Source organism: Chiroxiphia lanceolata, chromosome 2 (genome assembly GCF_009829145.1).
Source record: "Chiroxiphia lanceolata isolate bChiLan1 chromosome 2, bChiLan1.pri, whole genome shotgun sequence".
Taxonomy (NCBI): Eukaryota; Metazoa; Chordata; class Aves; order Passeriformes; family Pipridae; genus Chiroxiphia; species Chiroxiphia lanceolata.
In genome coordinates this window covers 91127683-91147312 of record NC_045638.1, presented here as the reverse complement: position 1 = coordinate 91147312, position 19630 = coordinate 91127683, and the positions used below count along the sequence as shown (strand labels likewise).

Genomic DNA, 19630 nt, shown 5'->3' with positions numbered 1-19630 from the left:
CAATTTTTGAAGCATTTGAATTAAACAGGTATTAACAGAAAGATTCACCCCAAGTAATGTTTTGGAAGTCTCACTGAAATTGTTGTCTTTGTTGTCTAGAGTTCATAACCCTAAATGTGACATGTGGGAAATTTCTCCAGGTATACACAGGCATTTATTCACAGAAAAAACCTTACCATTTTAGGCAAAATCTCATCCTTCTCCTCAACAAAAAGACAAATGTGGTTAGTATTTCTTCTGTAGATCCAGTAAGGACAGGATCATTTCCCTTGTCATACCTCTTTTCTGAAAAACTTGTAGAAGAGTATAAAAGAATTGTGTTTCTAATCAATATCTGAAATCTATTGTTAGGATGTATGACTGTGTCAAATAACTCTAGCAGTTTGATTAGAATTTAGAGTAAAAACCACTCATCCTTTACCTCAAGCATGAGCTAATAACCAAACAGGAATCAGAAAAGTTCTTCCACTTCTTAACCTGCTGTGATTGAGAGAGATGAGAACCACAGCAAGTACCAAGTTCAAGAAAAAATATGTCATAATTAAGAGTTTTTAACAACTTTATTTGTTCTCACTGCCAATACACTCATTGCAAATGCATATACTGGAAAGATTCTGATATCCTTGGCCCTCTTCTTGTCTCCTCAGATGTTTCAATACCTTATGCAGAAGAGGAAGCAGAATCTCTGGTCTTTTGGCCCCTTGACCACTGTGCTCTATGATATCACAGAGATTGACTCCTGGGCTGAAGATCAGTCCTTCCTTGAGCTCATTGTATCAACCAAGAAGAGAGAGGTACTGTGGGCACTGTGTGCTTTCTATGTGCAGACCATGGTGATTACAAAAGGAGAAACATGACGAGTTTGAAGGTTCAAGCTCTTTTATATGATCTGTAGAGCAAGAACTTCATACCATGTGCTGCAGGGAATACAATAAATATAGCAGTTTATTAATGGTCTGGCTACATGTACATCTGATGCTTTATATACAGTTTCTTCTGAGGTGTGAAACTTGTAGATTATGGAAAGAATTTAGTAGGAGCAAGCTACAGAAAAGGGTTTTCTCTCATCGAACTCAAAGACGTACTAAGTACCTGTAGAGTAGCTGTAGTGTCTTCCTACAACTGTGATTCTGGTTAACTCTCACAATGCTCCTGTGAGACAGGACCATGCTCAGAAGTCCTAAACTGGAGTGCATTTTAAAACCACTCATTGTTATTATTCCTTTCATTTAATGACTGGTTATGACTCAAAACAAAGGGGACAAATTATTTCTGCTCTAGGCTCAAAAACTTGTAAAGGGATTACTAAGACAAAAATAGCGGAGTGTAATGGCACGCTTAGACAGATTTCCATAAGACTTACAAGGCATACCACCCTGTCAGTTGTAGTCACCTTAAATAATCCTAATAGGACAGGAAATGAATCAGAAGACACTTCAATTAGCCCAATTCTACGCATCCTGTATTACTTCCATCTATCAAAATTTTAGTCAAACTTTTCTAACAGAAGTTTCAGCTATTGGAGAGCTTTGTACAGTGTGGAGGAAGTCTATGAAGCTCTAATTTGCTTTTATGCAAAATAGTCTGTGTTTCTATGGCTGGTGATACATAGAGAAATTCAGGGAAGAGCAACCTTAGAGGTTGTTCACTTTAGAAGACTAAACCATAATCCTAGAAGAAAGCAGAATATTGTGCCTCTTCTTATCCCAAAACATGCATATAACGCAAAGGACAAGATGCCCCCTAACATCAAGAGATATAATGATTTCTTTCTTTTTCCAGAATGCTCTTAAAAATGTGCAATTGTAATTTTTTGATGTAGAACTAGTTATTCTTTTTTGCATTTGATATAAGTTTGGCCCAAAATGTTTACCGTCTCCTCTAGAGGAATGCTATGTGTTACCCCATGTTATCATACCCTCCCAGGGCATCTTTAACCCCTAGTCGGAAGCAGTTTCTCTCGTATTAAGGGGAATGCCTACACACAGACGTACTAATATATATTTTCTGATCCTTAAGTGAATGAAAAGTAAAACAATAGAAGGGAGCTAATCTACAGGAAGATTATAGTAAACTTCAAACTTATATCATCCCTTTGAAAATGAAATTTACTTTCCTATGCAAAGAATTCTAGAATACTGATTTCTACAGAAAACTGAACACCTACAGGTACATTATCTCTCTCGTAGCGTGTGGGTCAAATTCATAAGTAAAGTGTAAAGTACCCTGTTTCTCCTACTTATACTCTAAGTGTCAGTCTTCTAACAGAAGCTGAAGGCTTGACATAGATGATTCAATTAATTATCACTCAGACAATATAATGCAGAAACCTAAAATGTAGTTCTTTTACGTAAGCCATAGAGTGTTGGACAAACACGTCTATCTTCTGGGAAAATGTTGTGGTTTTCTTGTCCTAAACATCTGATAAAAACCTTTGTGTTCTACTACCAGCAGAAATATTCTGTCATCCTCAGTTCCATGTTCCTACACAGATGACAAACTTATTCCAGTATCTAAAATGTTTTTCTTGTACTTCCCACTGGTACTCAAAAGCTGTTCTCTGCAGGATATATTTTTTACTTTTTTCCCAAAGCTCTATATTGTCAAACTGTGTAAATCCAAACCCACATTTTCAAAATAAATTCCACTTTGTAATGCTGAATAGCACAGGTGAGAATAGTTTGTTAATACTCTCCCAGGAAAGAGTGTGAATGATGCTTATAAAAAAAATGTATTTATGGCAATTAACTACTTCTTTCTATCTCTCTCAGGCACGCCAGATCTTGGACCTAACACCTGTGAAGGAGCTGGTCAGCCTGAAGTGGAATATGTATGGTCGCCCCTATTTCTGTTTCCTGGCTTTATTCTATATACTCTACATGGTCTGCTTCACTATGTGCTGCGTCTACCGACCTCTGAAACCCCGAACGGGCAACAAAACAAGCAGCAGAGACAATACAGTCTATGTCCAGAAAATGCTGCAGGTACTGTGAATGTAGGAGTCAGGGCCCCATAGGAAGCATTGGGCAATTCCCACGTAACCTACTTAACCGGAAAGTTCAAGCCATTCCCAGTCCTCACATATTACAGCTGTCCTTGTACTCTCTTTTGGCCAGCTGACCGTTGTCAGGGAGGAATAAGAGGTGTACTCTGTTCTCCATTGTGGAGCTGGGCTGGTTCCTGTGGCATTGCCAGATCTAGTCATGTTTATTGTAGTAACAGTAGGCTGCCTTCATCCCCATCCTCTTTTTAAATTTACTTTCACTTCCTTTAAAATTTAATTTTAATTTCCATTTACTTTTTTTTTTCCCAGGAATCTTATGTGGCATATGAGGATGAGCTGAGGCTGGTGGGGGAGCTGATCACAGTCATTGGAGCTGTAGTAATTTTGGTCCTTGAGGTAAGAGAAATGGTGAGCTGCATAGTTTCAAGTTTTGTCAAGACAAATCCTTCTTATTATAAAAACATGGATTTGTGCTCACTAATTGATAAGGGTATTTGCTTACTCTTAGGGATATGGCAATAGACATTGTCAACAGTATCTATTAGATGAGACAGAGACTGTGGCAACGTCCTAGTAAGACTCCATGTGCCGAAGAAGCAATTAGAAGGACTGGTCATACTCTCAAATACTATATGCAGGGAAGTGCCACAGTTCCTGTTAGCACCATCCGTGGGTCCAGCTGACTCCCAGATGTTGCTTCATCCACCTCCCCTAAATACTCATGTATTTAGGGGTACTGGATGAAGTGAATTCTGTGTGTACACAGAAAAGTTTCTATTTAATTGGAGATCATTTACTCTATGGACCTGTAACAGCAGCCTTTCTCAACCAGAGTTCTGAGGTGAACGTATTTAGTTGTTCTCCTTACTAAGAACTCTCCAAAAAACAACAAAAAAAGTGGAAGTTATTTAAATTAGAACAAACCTATTCCCCACGTGATTTTATTATAATATGAAATAGAAGACTGAAACTTGTATGAGAAAACTCAGAGGATGATGCCAAGAAGAACTGAAAATAAAACAGGTGTTGTAAGCAGCTTTCTGCCTATGGGGTACATTAGGCAAGGCATCACCAGCCAGTCAAAAAAGGTGGTTGTTCCACTTTACTCTGCACTGGTGCAGCTCCACCTCATGTATTATGTGCAGTTTTGGCTACCTCAATATAAAATAGACATTAAACTATTAGAGAGTGTCCAAAGGAGGGCTGTGGGGATGGTGAAAAGTCTGAAAGGGAAGCCGTATGAGGAGAGGCTGAGGTCACTTGGTCTGTTCAGTCTGGAGAAGAGGAGATTGAGGGGAGACCTCACTGGGGTCTTCAACATCCTCCTGAGAGGAAGCAGAGGGGTAGGTACCGATCTCTTCACTCTCGGGGTGAATGACAGGACTCGAGGAAACAGCATGAAGCTGAGTCGGGGGAGGTTTAGATTAGACATTAGGAAAAAGTTTTTCACCCAGAGGGTGGTTGGGCACTGGGACAGGCTCCCGAGGGAAATGGTCACAGTACCAAGCCTTTCTGAGATCAAGAAGTGTTTAGACAACACTCTCGAGCACATGCTGTGACTCTTGGGGATGTCCTGTAAAGGGCTAAGAGCTGGAGTTGATGACCCTTGTGGGTCCCTTCCAACCCAGGATATTTTACGACTCTATGTTCCAGAAGGACAAGTCCATCTTCCTATGTTTGGTCAGGACCCTGGGGCTAGGCTGCAGGTTACACGGTGTGAATAATAACAAACTCCTTTGATTCCCCTAGAAGGTCTTTTTTATCTCCATTATTGGGGCACAGCACCTCTCTGTGACATGTCTCTCAATGTGCCCAAGCATTTTTCCAGCAACCTCTGTCTTATCCCAAGAAGGGCCTACCAGCCTCAACCATTTTGATTTTAAAGTAACAAAGAAAGCAATCTGTTAACCATCAAACCAAGCAGATGCAACTGTCCCCGGGAACCTCTGAATGTATGTGGTTACCATGACATTTAGTAACATGATGGAATCTGAGTCCTAAAATTAATAGGATGTCTCTCTTAGATCCCAGATATCCTGAGAGTTGGAGCAGCGAAATACTTTGGACAAACAATCCTAGGAGGTCCTTTCCACATAATTGTGTAAGTACAGCACTTTTTAAGTCCAGTAAATATATTTTCTCCCATTTCCCCCACTGCTGTCTTTTGCCAGATGAGTCACTTTCTCCATTCTTTTAGAGTATTTTTTTTCTTGATTTATTTCTCTTACTGGCTCAACTGAATCTTTCTCCACTGAACTTTTTTTCACTGTCTCTTCTTTGCAGTATCACATATGCTTGCATGATTCTAGTAACCATGGTGATGCGTCTCACCAGCACTACTGGAGAGGTGGTGCCCATGTCCTTTGCCCTGGTGCTAGGATGGTGCAATGTCATGTACTTCGCACGAGGCTTCCAGATGCTCGGACCTTTTACCATCATGATCCAGAAGGTATAAGACACAAACAAATACAGACTTTTTATACACGTCCTGACACCTCTTTTAGGATAGGAAGAACTGTAAGAATACTTTTTCTCTCTCAGGACTAGAATTAATGGCAAACGGGCAAGTTCTTGTCTGCGCAGAGGGTTTAGGACTTTCACATTCTCTCTTTGGTTCAGAAGTTTCCTTTAGTCCACTCATGGTCTTAGAATCTGGGAAAATGTTTACATAGGGTTGCACTGTGACTTGGTGGGACAGTTGGACCTTATGGTGGCTCTGTCTTTTCTCTACAGATGATATTTGGAGATCTTATGCGCTTTTGCTGGCTCATGGCTGTGGTGATATTAGGCTTTGCATCAGGTGAGTCTACAAAAGAAAAACAGCAATATATTACCCCTGACAACTGCTTTGGTATGAATTAAGAGTGTGGATTTTGATTTAATCTCTGGTTGACGTCTGAAAACCTGGCAAAGGTAGTGATCATATTTCTCTAAGTGTGGTCACTTTCCCAGTACTGATTTCTGTTCTCATGAGTTTGGTTTTCAATTCTTGCTCCTTCCAGGGTAATAGAAATAGGATAATTCAGATAATTCCACATATGAGTAAGTCCAGGTTGAAAAACATACTGCATTTCTGATACTTGTCTGTGGAAAATGAGATTAACACACATAGCTTTATTATATCCTTGAGGAAGTTAAGTTCACTAGTTTGAGAATAAACAATCAATCAAAGTAATTTTGGGTCATTTTATAGTAGAAACCAGTGATTCTATAGAGGGATTTGTCCTTGCTGGGTTCTGCACTAGCATAGAAACACATGCAGCTCCTTCCCAGGCCACTTTTTGTTGTCACAATCTCCTACAGGACCCTGTTGTTTCTCTCGGAATGTGATTGCTGTTGTTAAACTCTCTCTTTTTCTCTCATTGCTCTCCTCTAGCTTTTTACATCATCTTCCAGACAGAGAATCCTGAAAACCTTGGGCAATTCTACAACTATCCCATGTCCTTGTTCACCACTTTTGAGCTGTTCCTCACTATCATTGATGGCCCTGCAAACTATGATGTGGACCTGCCTTTTATGTACAGCGTGGTATACTTTGCTTTTGCCATCATTGCTGCCCTCCTTATGCTCAACTTGTTAATTGCCATGATGGGTGATACCCACTGGAGAGTGGCCCATGAGCAGGATGAGCTCTGGAGAGCCCAGGTAATCTAGTTAAGGTTGGCATTCCTACCTTATTTCAAATAACAGCTAGAAACCCATCAGCCTCTCTTGTGCATTTTGTGTCTCCCTAGCTATTTGTTCCCTGCATGCAGAATCTCTTATTAAATAGAATTAAAGTGATGTCTTTTTTTGCAAATAACACTTCTGTGTAACTGAGTTAAATTATAATTATAGGCATTGACCGAGTGGGGATAGAATGCAAGGTAATGATTGCATGAGGGTCAGTGATGTCTTAAGATCTATTAAGAGAAGTTGGCCTGACTCTCTTGCTCAGAAGGCAAAAAAATTCAACCAGTTCTATACGTAATCGACAGGAAATCCATTTCCTAGTACTCTTCCGTGAGAAAGCAATCTGTCAAATGGTTAAATGTAGTCATGTGGCCACATTGGTAAGTTGTGATGAGTTAATGTGGGTATAGATACTGCCCTCTTCTCTAGCTTGCAAATTGATTATCCTACTCATTGTCATCAATCATAAAAGAAAAGAAATTTAACACTGTTTTAAGACCACCATTGCTTCCACAAAACATGGCGCAGTTAGACCTAAAATAGTGACTGCCCTATAATAAATGGAGTATTGACTCTACTATTTTTTTCATTACATAGGGAGCTGGTAATGAAGTATGGTTTGGGTCAGTGCTCACAAAACTGATAATTTTGAAAGAGAGTCTGATTTTTTTCTAATTCGTTTAAGTTCTTTCTTTTTTTTTCATTCCAAAGGTTGTCGCTACTACTGTCATGCTGGAGCGGAAACTACCAAGGTGTCTCTGGCCTCGCTCGGGAATCTGTGGACGGGAATATGGGTTAGGGGACCGATGGTATCTCAGGTGAGTTCTCTTCTAGTGTGTGCATGTGAGGATCTAAGAAGAAGAATCCAATGTATGGGTGTTAATAAAGAGCCTTTTCAATGGCCTGGGGAGGAGTGTTTGGAGAGCTTTCCTTATAGAATACAGCTCCCAATCTGTTTTCTGTCTGTGACTGGTAGGCAAGCACTGTTCCCCTCAGAAAGCTCTGCTGTGCATTTCTTTCTGAAATTTGATGATGCTTTCTTATCCAGTAGTTACATGGACAGACCCCAGAAACTGCATGAGTTGCAAGGCCTGAATTTTTCTTTCAAACTTACTATAATGAGTATCACAAAACTTCACTGCTGTGCTTAGTTGGCTGACCCTATCCATTAGATACATGAAATGGCAGAGTTAGAGTAAATCTATTAGGCATTCAACAGCAATGAACTGCTCTACAAATGATTCAAAATCAGAACTGGAATAATTAGAGTTAAGATTTTCTCATGTGACCCTAGTAACTATATCATATTTTGCAACAACTACATCAGGTGGCAAAGTCTCATGTCCAGGATTTTGGATTAGGCACTAAACTAACAAGATAGCTATAGTCTAGATAAAACTAAATTCCTCATTATTTTTGATTTTAATCAATATTTATGCCAGGTAAGAAATGATTTACCTTATGGGCATGTGTCTTTTCTACCTGCACCATCTTTTGCTGTAAAGCCAGAAGGGGGAGTGGCGGCTGTATAAATCATAGAATAATAGGATATTCTGAGTTGGATGGGACCCACAAGGATCATCACAGTCCAACTCCTGGCCCTGTACAGAATCTTCTGCAATTTTTGACAGAGAATTGAGCCTTGTAGATTTTCAGGTTTACTAGAAAGAACAAGCAAGACCTAAAATGGTACCAGTATGCAACACCTTCAGACCAAGATGCAGAATAAAACAATGTATTGCAAGAGCAATTATGCACTGGATGATATGAGAAAAGAGTGTTGCTGTGAACTAGTTCTGTCAAATTACATGTATGTTCATTGTATGTAGCCTGAGACAGTATTTCAGAAGACAGCTTATAATTAACGCAGAGAAGGGTTGATGGGAGTGGAGCAGTTAAATAAAAGTGCAGCAAAGAATAAGGGGCATCCTTATGTCTGACAGCCATGGAGTATTAGAGGAGAAAAGTCAAGAACAGAGGAAATAGATGAATATATGCCTATACACAAAGAATCTGGAACTAGACTCAGGTGGGTTAAGTCTTCAAATTGCTTACAGCTGGCATAACGGAAAGGGCAAATTGTGATTGGAAAATAAGTTAAAGGACAAGAAACCATGGGCAGACAAAGGTACTGAAGTCAATGATGTGGATAAATGTCTAGGAGATAACTGTGCTAGCAGCCCCTAGCACCCTGCCTATAATCAGTTTTCTGTTTCTGTGCAGATTTTCTGGAAGATCAGCATGTCTGGTTTTGTGGAGGGGTTTTGTGGATAAACTGGTACTTTTCCACATTGTTCAGTTTACGTTTTTTAATCCTCTTACAGAGTTGAAGACAGGATTGATCCCAACAAACACAAGATGATGCGGTACACAGAAGCATTTAAGGCTCAGGATAGGGATAACTATGACAAAGGTTCAGAAAAGCTGGAAATCAATAGAGACATCTCGTATAAGAAGGAGTTTTCTGCTCTGTCATTGTCACGAAGCACATCCAGAACTAGTTCTCACCGTGGCTGGGAGATCCTGAGGCGCAACACTTTCCGCCAACTTTGTGGAGAGGTTGGTCATGCCACGGAAGAGGAGGTCTATGATGTCTAAGAAGCCTCCATTTTTACTCCACAAGATGAATCCCTTTTGCCACAGTTGTCTTCTATAGCTGTTCATACACTCCCCAGCATGCTACACACATTCATCAGCCTTGAAGAACTCCACTGGTGAAGATTTCGTGAGCAGTTCATGGCATCTATGCTATGATATGTGAATGCAGTCTTTTCTCTCCTACTTATAAGTGCCTCTGCAGTTGCACTGATATTTGCACCAAGCTGGTGGGCTTGTTGAGCTATATAATGCAAATGAGCAAGAGAAGCCAGCAATGAGATTACATCCATTTATGAAGAAGTGATCATTAAGCCCTCTTCCAGATTGTTACATGCAGTATAATCTATCTCCCCAGTTTCATAAAATCACAATGCTCTCATAGCAAAGAACGCTGACTGAAGTTCTGGTTTATGATTTGGTACAGAGTTGGAAAAAGACCAACAACCAAACCCTGTAACTGAGCTCAGGAATAAAGGTAGTTGTTGATACTGTGATGATTAAAAAGGACTGTAAATACTCAGCTGGAATTCAGGGCCTGACAGATTTTGGCCTCTGAAGAAAGGCAGTCTCTATTAACTGCATTTTCAACATTGCTATCTTAGCAGGACTGTTATCATTTTGGTTTGTGTTACTTGTTTGGGTTCTTTATTGGTGATGGGGTTTTTTGTTTGTTTCTTTGTTTTTTTTTGTCACATGAATGCACTTTAAGCTTTTGAAAAGAAGTGATTGCTATTCCTAAGAGGATTCTGAAGTGGGAACTTCTTTTCCTATTAAGAGCATGTATGACCTGGTTAGGTGACTTTCAGCAGTGTGAAATTTCAACAGAGATATTTATCTCCCAAGTGAGCTAAAGCTGGTCTTTTGTTTTCTGTGGAAGAGTAGGTTTCTGCATCATAACTCCCTGACTTATAACTGAGACATCGGGGCTGGGTAATGAGCTCTCTATAACACAGAAAGAAATGGTGAGGAAATGTTGGATAGGTGAATAATAGCTATTGCAGAGGCAGTTCAGAAGCTGGTGTGCACTCGCTCTGTCTCTCTGAAAGTCTAAAACTATCCAATGAACAACTGAGTCACCCACACCGTTCCCTTCCAGGCATGACACTGTGCCAGTCTGTCAATTTATCTTCTGCCTAAGGACACTTTAAGAAAAATGAAGAAATGTAAGAAATGATCCGAGAAATGGACAGTCATTTCAGGTTCTTTTGTATTCTCAGGAGTGCGGAGTTTCAATCCAGTAGCAGAAGTAAAGAAGAAAGCAATCCACGGTCTTTACATTTCCTTCCAACAGGGCTAGTAACAGCAACTTTGTTTTTTAAGAAATCAAGGACTATTACCTAACACTAGACTTTGAGCCAAATCATTGTGCGATAATCAAAGAAGATAATGAAAAAGCTGAATCCAGTGGATTTCTAATTGTATTGAAATATCAAACATCTCCTCTCTTGCAGGTGCTGTGACGAGTATAATGATCTTTACAATTATGTATATTTATTTAAATATCCTCTTTCTCTTACTTGAATGTGTACTTTTTTTTGTGCTGCAATGGAAGACTGACAGAAGACTGTCCCTCTGGAATTCAACTGTATACTTTTGAGTTGACTCTTTTTATCGAATTGAAGCTATTGCCTAGTCTTGGTCACTTAAGTCCTTTGGTATTTATACTGCTGGTCTGTGGAGATGGAATTGATGTAGCCAATTAACCAGAACTGTGAAGTGTTGCTCTGATTTTAGATTAATTTCTTTTTCATAGTGAATTAGAAACAACAAGAAGGAGAGGACTGATGATTTCTCCATCCTACCCCTGCCCCCAAGTATAGTAGACTTTTTACTAGTTTGAAAACCACAGAAATACAATAGAGATGGAGCCACATATTGTCATTTCTACAAAAGAACTCATCTTTGTGACATAATAATAATAATGATAATAATAAGGGTAGTTTGAAGTACAAGATGTGTAAGCCCTGGTTCTGATTTTGTGTTCTTCTTCATTGCTATAAACAATGAGAAATTTGATCTTAGAAATTAAAACAACATTTTGACATTGCAGGAGACAGAACAAAATTCATTTACCAGTGCTAGGCCTTTCATGATTTCTGTATCTGCTCTCCATAAAAAGAAAGGAAAAAATCCAGTAGCAGATTTTTTTAAGGAAGTACCTTCTCTTGTAAAATTACATTCTGTGGCAGTTAGCTTTCAAGCTCCTTGCAGAGAACCCATGCATATAACAGCATCAGAACTGTGTGATTTATTTTCTGTCTTTGGAGTTGCCTAATGCAAATAAGATAGAGAATCATAGAATCATAAAATAGTTTGGGTTGGAAGGGACCTTTAAAGGTCACGTAGTCCAGAAACTGAGGAGGGACATCTTCAACTGAGTCAGGTTGCTCAGAACCCTGTCCAACCCGACCTTGAATGTTTCCAGAGGTGGGGCATCCATCACCTCTCTGGGAAACCTGTTTCAGTATTTCACCATCCACACTGTAAAAAATTTCTTACTGGCTCCTATTGGAATTTGGCTTCCAGTTTCCTGACATGACTTGCATATTAAAAAAAAAATCCTAGAAAAAACCTTATACAAAAGGGGGCAGAATATTTTACCAATAGGAAATTGATTCCTCGGTCTTTTGTTGATGATCAGTGGTGCAGACCATTTTTAGCATAGTTTATTTATCTGGAGGATAAAGAGCTACAGAAGAAAATTTGAAGTGGGAAAATTCAGCAGATGTAATGGGCACACCAGAAGATGAAAATATTAAATTTAATATGTAAATGTGGAATACCTACCCTCCTTTATTAGGACACATATATATGAAGTGTGCCCATGTGAACCTCGTGTGATGAGGTAATGGGAGGCAGCAGACTAACCTTTGAGCAGTTTCAAAGCAATCTGACTCTGACACAGAAATAGCAGTGACTATAGTCACACAAAGACAAAGCACTTTCGCTTTAAGATTCTGCATGAATGTGATGCTTACAGATTTGCTTCAAATTTGTGTTTTGTGATGTAGTTATACCTATAATTCTGAAACAGTATTGCTGCTCCTTGCTGTTGCAAGGTGTCTTTTCTCTCCCTCCTAACAATATTGGAACAATTTCAAAGCAGGCATTCCTCCCATCCTTGAAACTGCTAATTTCAAACTGTCTTCTACATCACTGAAGTAACTTCTGAGTTTATGATAATGTGATAAGAATGAATGTTTTGATCCAGTTGCTTGTAGTAAGATGAGATTTATTTTGCTGACAATAAAAATATGGAGTATCTGACTGCTTCTTTGTGTCTAAAATAAATATCATGAGTCAGGTTTTGTGTTTACTTCTCTAGTAGCAATCATAGACATTAGCTAACAAATTGTTAGGATTATCACATAAAGGTCCATGTTAAATTTTTTTAATGAAAGTTTTTGTTCCACAGCAATCCACTTCAGATATTTTTTTATACAAAATTTGTAAAGAGTTCCAAATACCGATTTTCAGTTCAAACTATGAACTATCAAGGCCCTGTTCTTAAAAGTCGTTGAGTGTTTAGTGAAAACTGCAATACAAGCTCTTTGGAGAAGAAACTGTATTTTCATGTAGTTGAAAAGGTGTATGTTGGACAGTGAGGCAACTGTCCTTGCTATGGCTGCTTGCAGTAAAATGCCCATATGTACAGAGTTTTCTTAGTAATACAAATGTAGAACAGATACAGATAGCCAAGCTTTATAATGGACCAGCGTATAATCATGTCTCACTGAATTTGATGTTTACACAATTTCTTTAAATTATTGCTACGATTTAAGTTGATTTTTGAAAGCTTCCTAAATGGGAATAAACCAATTCAACAAATACTTGGTTCATAGAAGATTAAGGTAATACTTACAACCTATAACCATTGATTTTAAGAAGAAGGTTATTTTTATTTCTGAAATCACAACATTTTAATCAAGCTCTCTCAACTGCCCACAGAGAACTCTTTGGCAAGAGTTCTGTCCTGCCTTAGCCTACAATCTAAGACAAGAAGCTAGTGAAGGTGCAAGCAAGCGTCTGTGAGATGGGCCATATGATAACTCTCTAGTCTTGGTACTGTTTTATGCTTGGTCGATAACTGCAAAGTATGTAAGATCTGCTGCTATTTTTTCCTCTCTGCTGCTCCAACAGAAGCATGCTTTACAATCATCCCTCTGCAAACATGAAAACCTTGTCCTTAGAACACCTTCCTACTCATGAATCAAATACATTTGTTGGCTAAAGTTCTCTTTTTGTTGCTATTAATTAACTGAGACTGTATGTCGGAAAGAAGCAGGACTGGGAAAGGAAATACTACAGTGTTCCATAAGCTCAACCAGCCTATAGTATCAGAATGAATGATTTTTTAAAAACTCTGAGAAGTTCTAAGTTAATCTAGGAATTTTAATGCAAAATATAAATACATTAAAGCTTTTAGGGGAACAATATATGCAACACATTCTAATAAACTATATTAGTGGTATAGTCAACCCGGAGGGACAACCACTTGGCAAAACCATGCTGTGCATTGATGACCCGCTTCTGTCTGGGACATGGAGGGAAAGCTGAAAAGAATGTCGTCACTTCCTAGAATTTCTAGGGACATAGCTGGGCAAACAATTACTTTTCTTGCACTTGAATTGAAAGATAACAAAATGACAAGAATAGGTTTTAAGGAGGTACAAGGTAGATGCGACTCCATCTATGCTCCTTCTGCACATAGATGTACTGCTTCCACCTACTGTCTTTTATGACAGACATCAAACAGAATCTAATGGATTCAGACAAGAGTTAGTTCTTTTTTTAAGGTCATGGTACTATTAGTTTTCTTCGTCTCTTGGGGAAAGTGCCCTGGACTGTTGAAGCAATAGAGACTGGCTCCCTCTAATTTGATACTCTGGGGATACAGATGAGATGCTCGAGAACACCGGTATGCTTTTTCCTCCTGTGTCTCAATGTTTGGGATGGGCCTCCCACTGGTAAGACTATATGATATTCCACATATGAAATAATCAGGAATGGATCATAAATGTCAATGTGCAAAAGGTCACCTTCATGGCAGTGTCAACAGCTGGCACCGGCTATGAACAGCCTGCACACACATATCTGGGTTTCCATCTTAATTCTAAAGCAACTGACCTTTAACAAATACTAATCTCACCAGGGAGTGGCTGATGGAAGGAGTGGCTCATCAGACACCAGATGGTGATCCTAGCTGTCTTCTGGTCTCAAAGCATATTAGTTTCAACAGACTCATGGTCTGGTGGAACCCATGCTGAAAGAAGACATGTAGTCAGTCCAGGTTTTTTTGGCTGTGCTAAGATTGTTAGCCACTACCTTTTCACAACAAACCTGGATGCTTTCATTCTATTCTCTGTGAAGGGGCAAAGATAAAATATTTTGAAATGCTTTTACATACTGTAGCAATGTATTTCCACCTCTTCATCACTTCAAAGAGGAGTTACCATTTAAGGCTTTGTTCAACATTATTCCTTCAAGTTTATTTGATCTATAGCCTTGAACACTGCTCAGGTAAAGCAAGAATCAGTGCAAGTGATTTTTGAGTTGTTTTTAAGAGGACTTTCTGATATCCAATAGCTGGTGAGCTGGGTGCTAGGAGAGTCTGAAGGAGCATTCCCTTGGATAACTACAAATGCAGCTGCCATGGTGTTTCTCTTTTTGATGGAACAATCAGTACAGACCAAATGATCTACTGCCAGAACTACCTCCTCATAATACAAAATAGGCGACCTATTTAAACTCAAATATATGCTAAAAAGTGAAGGCATTTTTGAACTATAGCGCAATTCTTCACTATTAAAAGAAAAAGGATTAAGTGATAGGAATCCATAATTTCTTAGGAAGATCTATTCTAAAAGCTTACCTCACCAATGTTTTCCAAAGATTAAGTCCAAAGACTCAAGTCCAAAGACTCAGGCATATAATTGAATGCTAAAGTAATAAAATCTCTATATTTAATTATATCTGCTTATGAGCCACTAGCTTCCTATTGACTGGACAGAGGATTTTGCTAATACCTAATTAAATAGATTCTTTAATTTACAACAGTTGTCTCTGTGTTGTTGGTCATAAATGTTCTGACACCCCTTCTGTGCTAAGAAATGCTTCCTCTAGATGTATATGTATCTTCATATTTAAAATTTCTGTGTGTCTGGATTTTCTTTAGAAGGAAGGAAGGAAGGAAGGAAGGAAGGAAGGAAGGAGTAATTTTTCTGTTTCTGTCCTTCTCTTTGTTCACTACTTCAGCAGCTCCTTCCTTAAATACTTCATATAATTCTTTGAATACGGGATAATCTACCAATTTGTCTTTTAGAGCTCTTTTGTTCTAAAAGCACTGGGGTCACTCCCTGACTGGAAATGATACGACCAAAATTTTTCCTAGTTTTATTATGTGATAGACTTACATGTTGCATTTGAGTGTTTTGCAGCTCTGCAACAACTAAATTCCCTTCTTAGTATGACATGCAACCTAATACTAAAACTGATGCTTGTAGCCTGTTAGAAAATGAGATTTCATAGAAAGATCCTTTCCTGGGGCTAAAATACAGAAAAAAAATCTCAAACTTGTGAGATATTTCTCACAACTATACTTTCCCCTGGGTATTCTTCAAATTTTTTGTCTACCTCTTATCTCTATCAATTTCATCTTCAGACACAAACTTCTTCTGGAGTTCAAAGAAGCCTGGAACTGTACTTGTCTGTGAGGTGCCTCCGCTTATGCCCTGAGCCTTGTGCAAAAGGTTTGCAAACTAGTACATTCAGTGTAGGTCGATAATAAAAAGTAAAAGAATCTAATTAAAAAAACTGAAATTAAGAGAAAAATAACTACATCTGTTGTAGTATTGACTACGTATAATAATGTACTAAAATGGTGGTGACTGTGAGAACAAAGGCGTAATCATCTATTCCCACAGTAGTGGGAAAAAAGCTACCATGTCCCTCCTTGCAATGGACTTGTCATACAGAGTGACATTGCTGATGGTCAGAAATTATATTACCAATTTACAGCAGTTTTTCTTTGTCATCTTTACAGACTCCTAATCACTGAAATCCATTTAAAAGTCTGTGTACATATGATCACTTTTCGAAGACACCTATACCTAAGTTCTTCTCTGTTTATGCAAAACATTTTTTTTTCTGAACTCAGAAACTGCAGAGTTTTACTCTTGAAACTTACCTTCATGGTCAGACACAAATGCTACTTTATTATTAGAATCTTTATTTTTAATGGTAATTGCATAGCAGCTTTCAAAAGTGTTTTGAGAACTATAGAGTACCACTGGACTTAAAAAAGTTCAGGCAATTCCCAAAGTATTTTCTTTTTTGTAGGCATGCATGAAGGTATGCAAATAAGATACAGAAGTATGTGAGATAACTAGGTGCTTAATGCAGGTTGCTTTAAATCATCCCCCTGGGTCTTCACATTACTTAATGAGACATCTGTACTGAGTTTGGAAGTTTGGGAGCTGGACTCTTGTTTTATATCATTACTGTACTGACTAATTTTGGGGTTTCTCCCACACTGGTATCTTCTGCTGTCATTTAGCCATCTAGTCTTCCTGCACAATAATACAGAGAAAATTAATTGAATGTGCTGGTTTTGATTGGGGTAGAGTTTGTTTTCTTCATAATAGCTTGTATGGTGGTGTGTTTTAAATTTGTGATTAAAACAGTGTTGACAACACAGGCATGTTTTAGCCATTGTTGACTGGTGTTTGTACAGTATCAAGGTCTTTTCTGCTTCTCACACTTCCCCACCAACAGTCGGTTGGGGTGCACAAAAAGCTGAGAGGGTACACAGCTGAGACAACTGACTAGAAGGATATTCCAGACATTATGATATTGTGCTCAGCAATAAAAGCTGAGGGGGTATCTGTCTTTCCAAAAAAATTGTTACATGTGGTTAGTCTATTTCTATTAATTTGATCACATCAAACACACACCCACATACACACAAGTGGGAATTTCTTGTTTGCAACCACTGAGCATTTTCTTCACTTACCAGCATCACTATGCACACAAATAACTCTTTCCTGTTTGTATTTGCCACCTACATGCACATTTCACCTTTGAAACTGGGAAAGCCCTGTGATGCAAGAAAAATAAGGTTAGCAATGGTGTGAGTCCTGTTTGACTAGTTCTACATGCCAATAAATAAAACAAAATCCATCAAGGAGTAGAGAGTTTTTAAAAATTGATTAGAAGGAAAGCGAATGCATGAAACAAATCCACTAACCACTATTTAGCCTTTCTGTGAGTGATGTTTCATGCATTGTTTTGGCACTGAAAGTCCAGAAGAAACTTAACTACTCAGAGCTGTTTAGTAGGAATAGCTCCCATTTCATAAAGCTACAAGAGAATCGATATCTTAGTTTTAAAGAAGACAAAATTTTCAAGTTAAGTTGAGCTTTAATTTTCTTGTTGCCATATGAGCTCAAAAAAAGTTAGTCAGGGAAGCCTATGGACAGAGTTGAGAATCTTCTCTCTCACCATCTTTTTCTGCATCTTTTGGAAGATGATACAGAACCATGGAAAAGACACATTACTCTGTTTTGTTTGACACAGTCACTGTGATTAGAGAACTAGGATCTTAAGATCATGAAATAATTCAAGTTGGAGGGGACATCAGAGGTTATTTTGTCCATGTTCCTGCTCAAAACAGGATCTTCTATGAGGTCTGACGAAGTTGCTCTGAGCTTTCTCTAATCTGACCTTGAAAGTTTCCAAGGAAAGAAAATTTCACAAATGCTCTGAGAAATCTATTCCACTATTGACCTGCCTTCATAATGAAAAACTTTTTCCTTATATCCAGATGGAGCCTCTCTTGTTCTTTGTGTCTTGCCTCTTGTCCTCCCAAATGCACTGCTGAGTAGATTGCCTGCAGATATAACACTGCGCTGAGCATGCATAGGTAAATTAAAGCAATGAGAACCTCCTCGAAAATAAATGTTTTTTTCCAATGACTTGAAGAAAGTGAGGGTTTTTCCATGTATTACTGAGTGCCAAAAACCAAACACAGGCAATGCAGTGGAGTTGCTGTGGCTTCCTAGTATTTGATTTGACACAGTAGCTGGAACAGAGCCCATGATGACTTCAGATCCTGTTAATGGAGATGGTTTTACAGGGTGAAACACCACGAAGAGCTATAATAAATATTTCTTTACAATGAACAGGAAGATGTACAGGTCCTGTTACACTTGAGGCTGAAGAAGAACAGTGAAACTATTATTATGATATGTTGCTCCCTGGAGAATGTAAAAAGAAGTATTATGTGGCAGTTTACATATGGAGCATGGAAATGTCGTGCTATTGGGAACCTAAGCTTTTCCACTTTATTCACAGAGATGCTGGGAAAATCTACAACTATAACATCAAAGTTACATTGCACTTATAATTAATTGACATGAAGCCTTATCAGATCAATTCTAAGTATCACTCAAAAAAAAAAAAGAAACAAAGGCATTCAAAAATTATGCGGAAAATAATATGAATATAATGGTTTATTTGGATCTGAAAATGGCAATCAAAGAAGCTTCCCATCCTTCTGGCTGAGTCATTTGCACAGATGCAGTCTAATACTGAAGATTCCTAAGTACTTTCGATGCTACGTTACTGCCCATGAGGCACTCGGACTGCCAGCATTCTTCGACAAGACATGAATGCAACTATCCAAATCCTGGAAACACAGATTTGTAAAGGGTTTAATCCCTGGAGGGATTCTCCAATTCCCCTGTAAACCTCATGTGCAAAACAAGATCTTCTAGATATGTTCTCAGGTTGTACTAACGGCGGTTTAGCCTTCACTTGGGCGGACACAGTGCTACAGCTCTTACATCCCATATCCTGTTTGAATTTGAACTTATCTTTTCCAAACTGGCACAATACTCTTGGGCGGCTCTCAATTCTTTAAAGAACTTCTACTGAAAAAGAATCCCTTTGTGGCTCTCTCTCAAAACATTATTATGAAGAGCTTGTTTCAAGGTAGGTGAGAAAAGAATAATCTAGGAGTACCAGCCCAAAGTATTTCACAAGGATGAATGAGCTTCACAGCTGTTAAAGTCTTAATATTGGTGTTAGACTTCAAATATTGATGCTAACACCTATTTGCTAGGGCTTATTCAGGCCCAGCTTCTTCAATATCATACCAATGGTAATTGTCAGTAACTGGGAGGAACAGTGTTAAACATGTTGAGTCAGTCTGGGTCCCAGCCATCCCTGGAGATCCTCCACAGTCAGACATCACTGATTGGAGGGTTGTACCATCCCCTTTTGTGCTGAAGGGGATCATTTCTATAGGTGGGAGAGCATCTTCCAAATAATTTGATCTTTACTGGCTGGTGAACTGCT

At 38.7% G+C, this 19630-nt stretch overlaps 1 protein-coding gene across 3 annotated transcripts in view; it reads left to right on the top strand.

Moving 5' to 3' along the window:
* The window catches only part of LOC116783247 (transient receptor potential cation channel subfamily V member 6-like), a 36413-nt gene extending 23872 nt beyond the window's left edge, over positions 1 to 12541 (top strand). For 2 of the 3 annotated variants that reach the window (XM_032680608.1, XM_032680606.1), the window contains exons 7-15: positions 648 to 794; positions 2772 to 2984; positions 3314 to 3400; positions 5029 to 5105; positions 5288 to 5453; positions 5738 to 5804; positions 6381 to 6649; positions 7388 to 7494; positions 9001 to 12541. In XM_032680608.1, the coding sequence (XP_032536499.1) occupies positions 648 to 794; positions 2772 to 2984; positions 3314 to 3400; positions 5029 to 5105; positions 5288 to 5453; positions 5738 to 5804; positions 6381 to 6649; positions 7388 to 7494; positions 9001 to 9274 (1407 nt within the window). In that variant the 3' untranslated portion in view covers positions 9275 to 12541. The remainder of the gene's footprint in view (positions 1 to 647; positions 795 to 2771; positions 2985 to 3313; positions 3401 to 5028; positions 5106 to 5287; positions 5454 to 5737; positions 5805 to 6380; positions 6650 to 7387; positions 7495 to 9000) is intronic. The other variant, XM_032680607.1, reaches the window with a different exon arrangement.
* The last annotated feature ends 7089 nt before the right edge of the window (positions 12542 to 19630 follow it).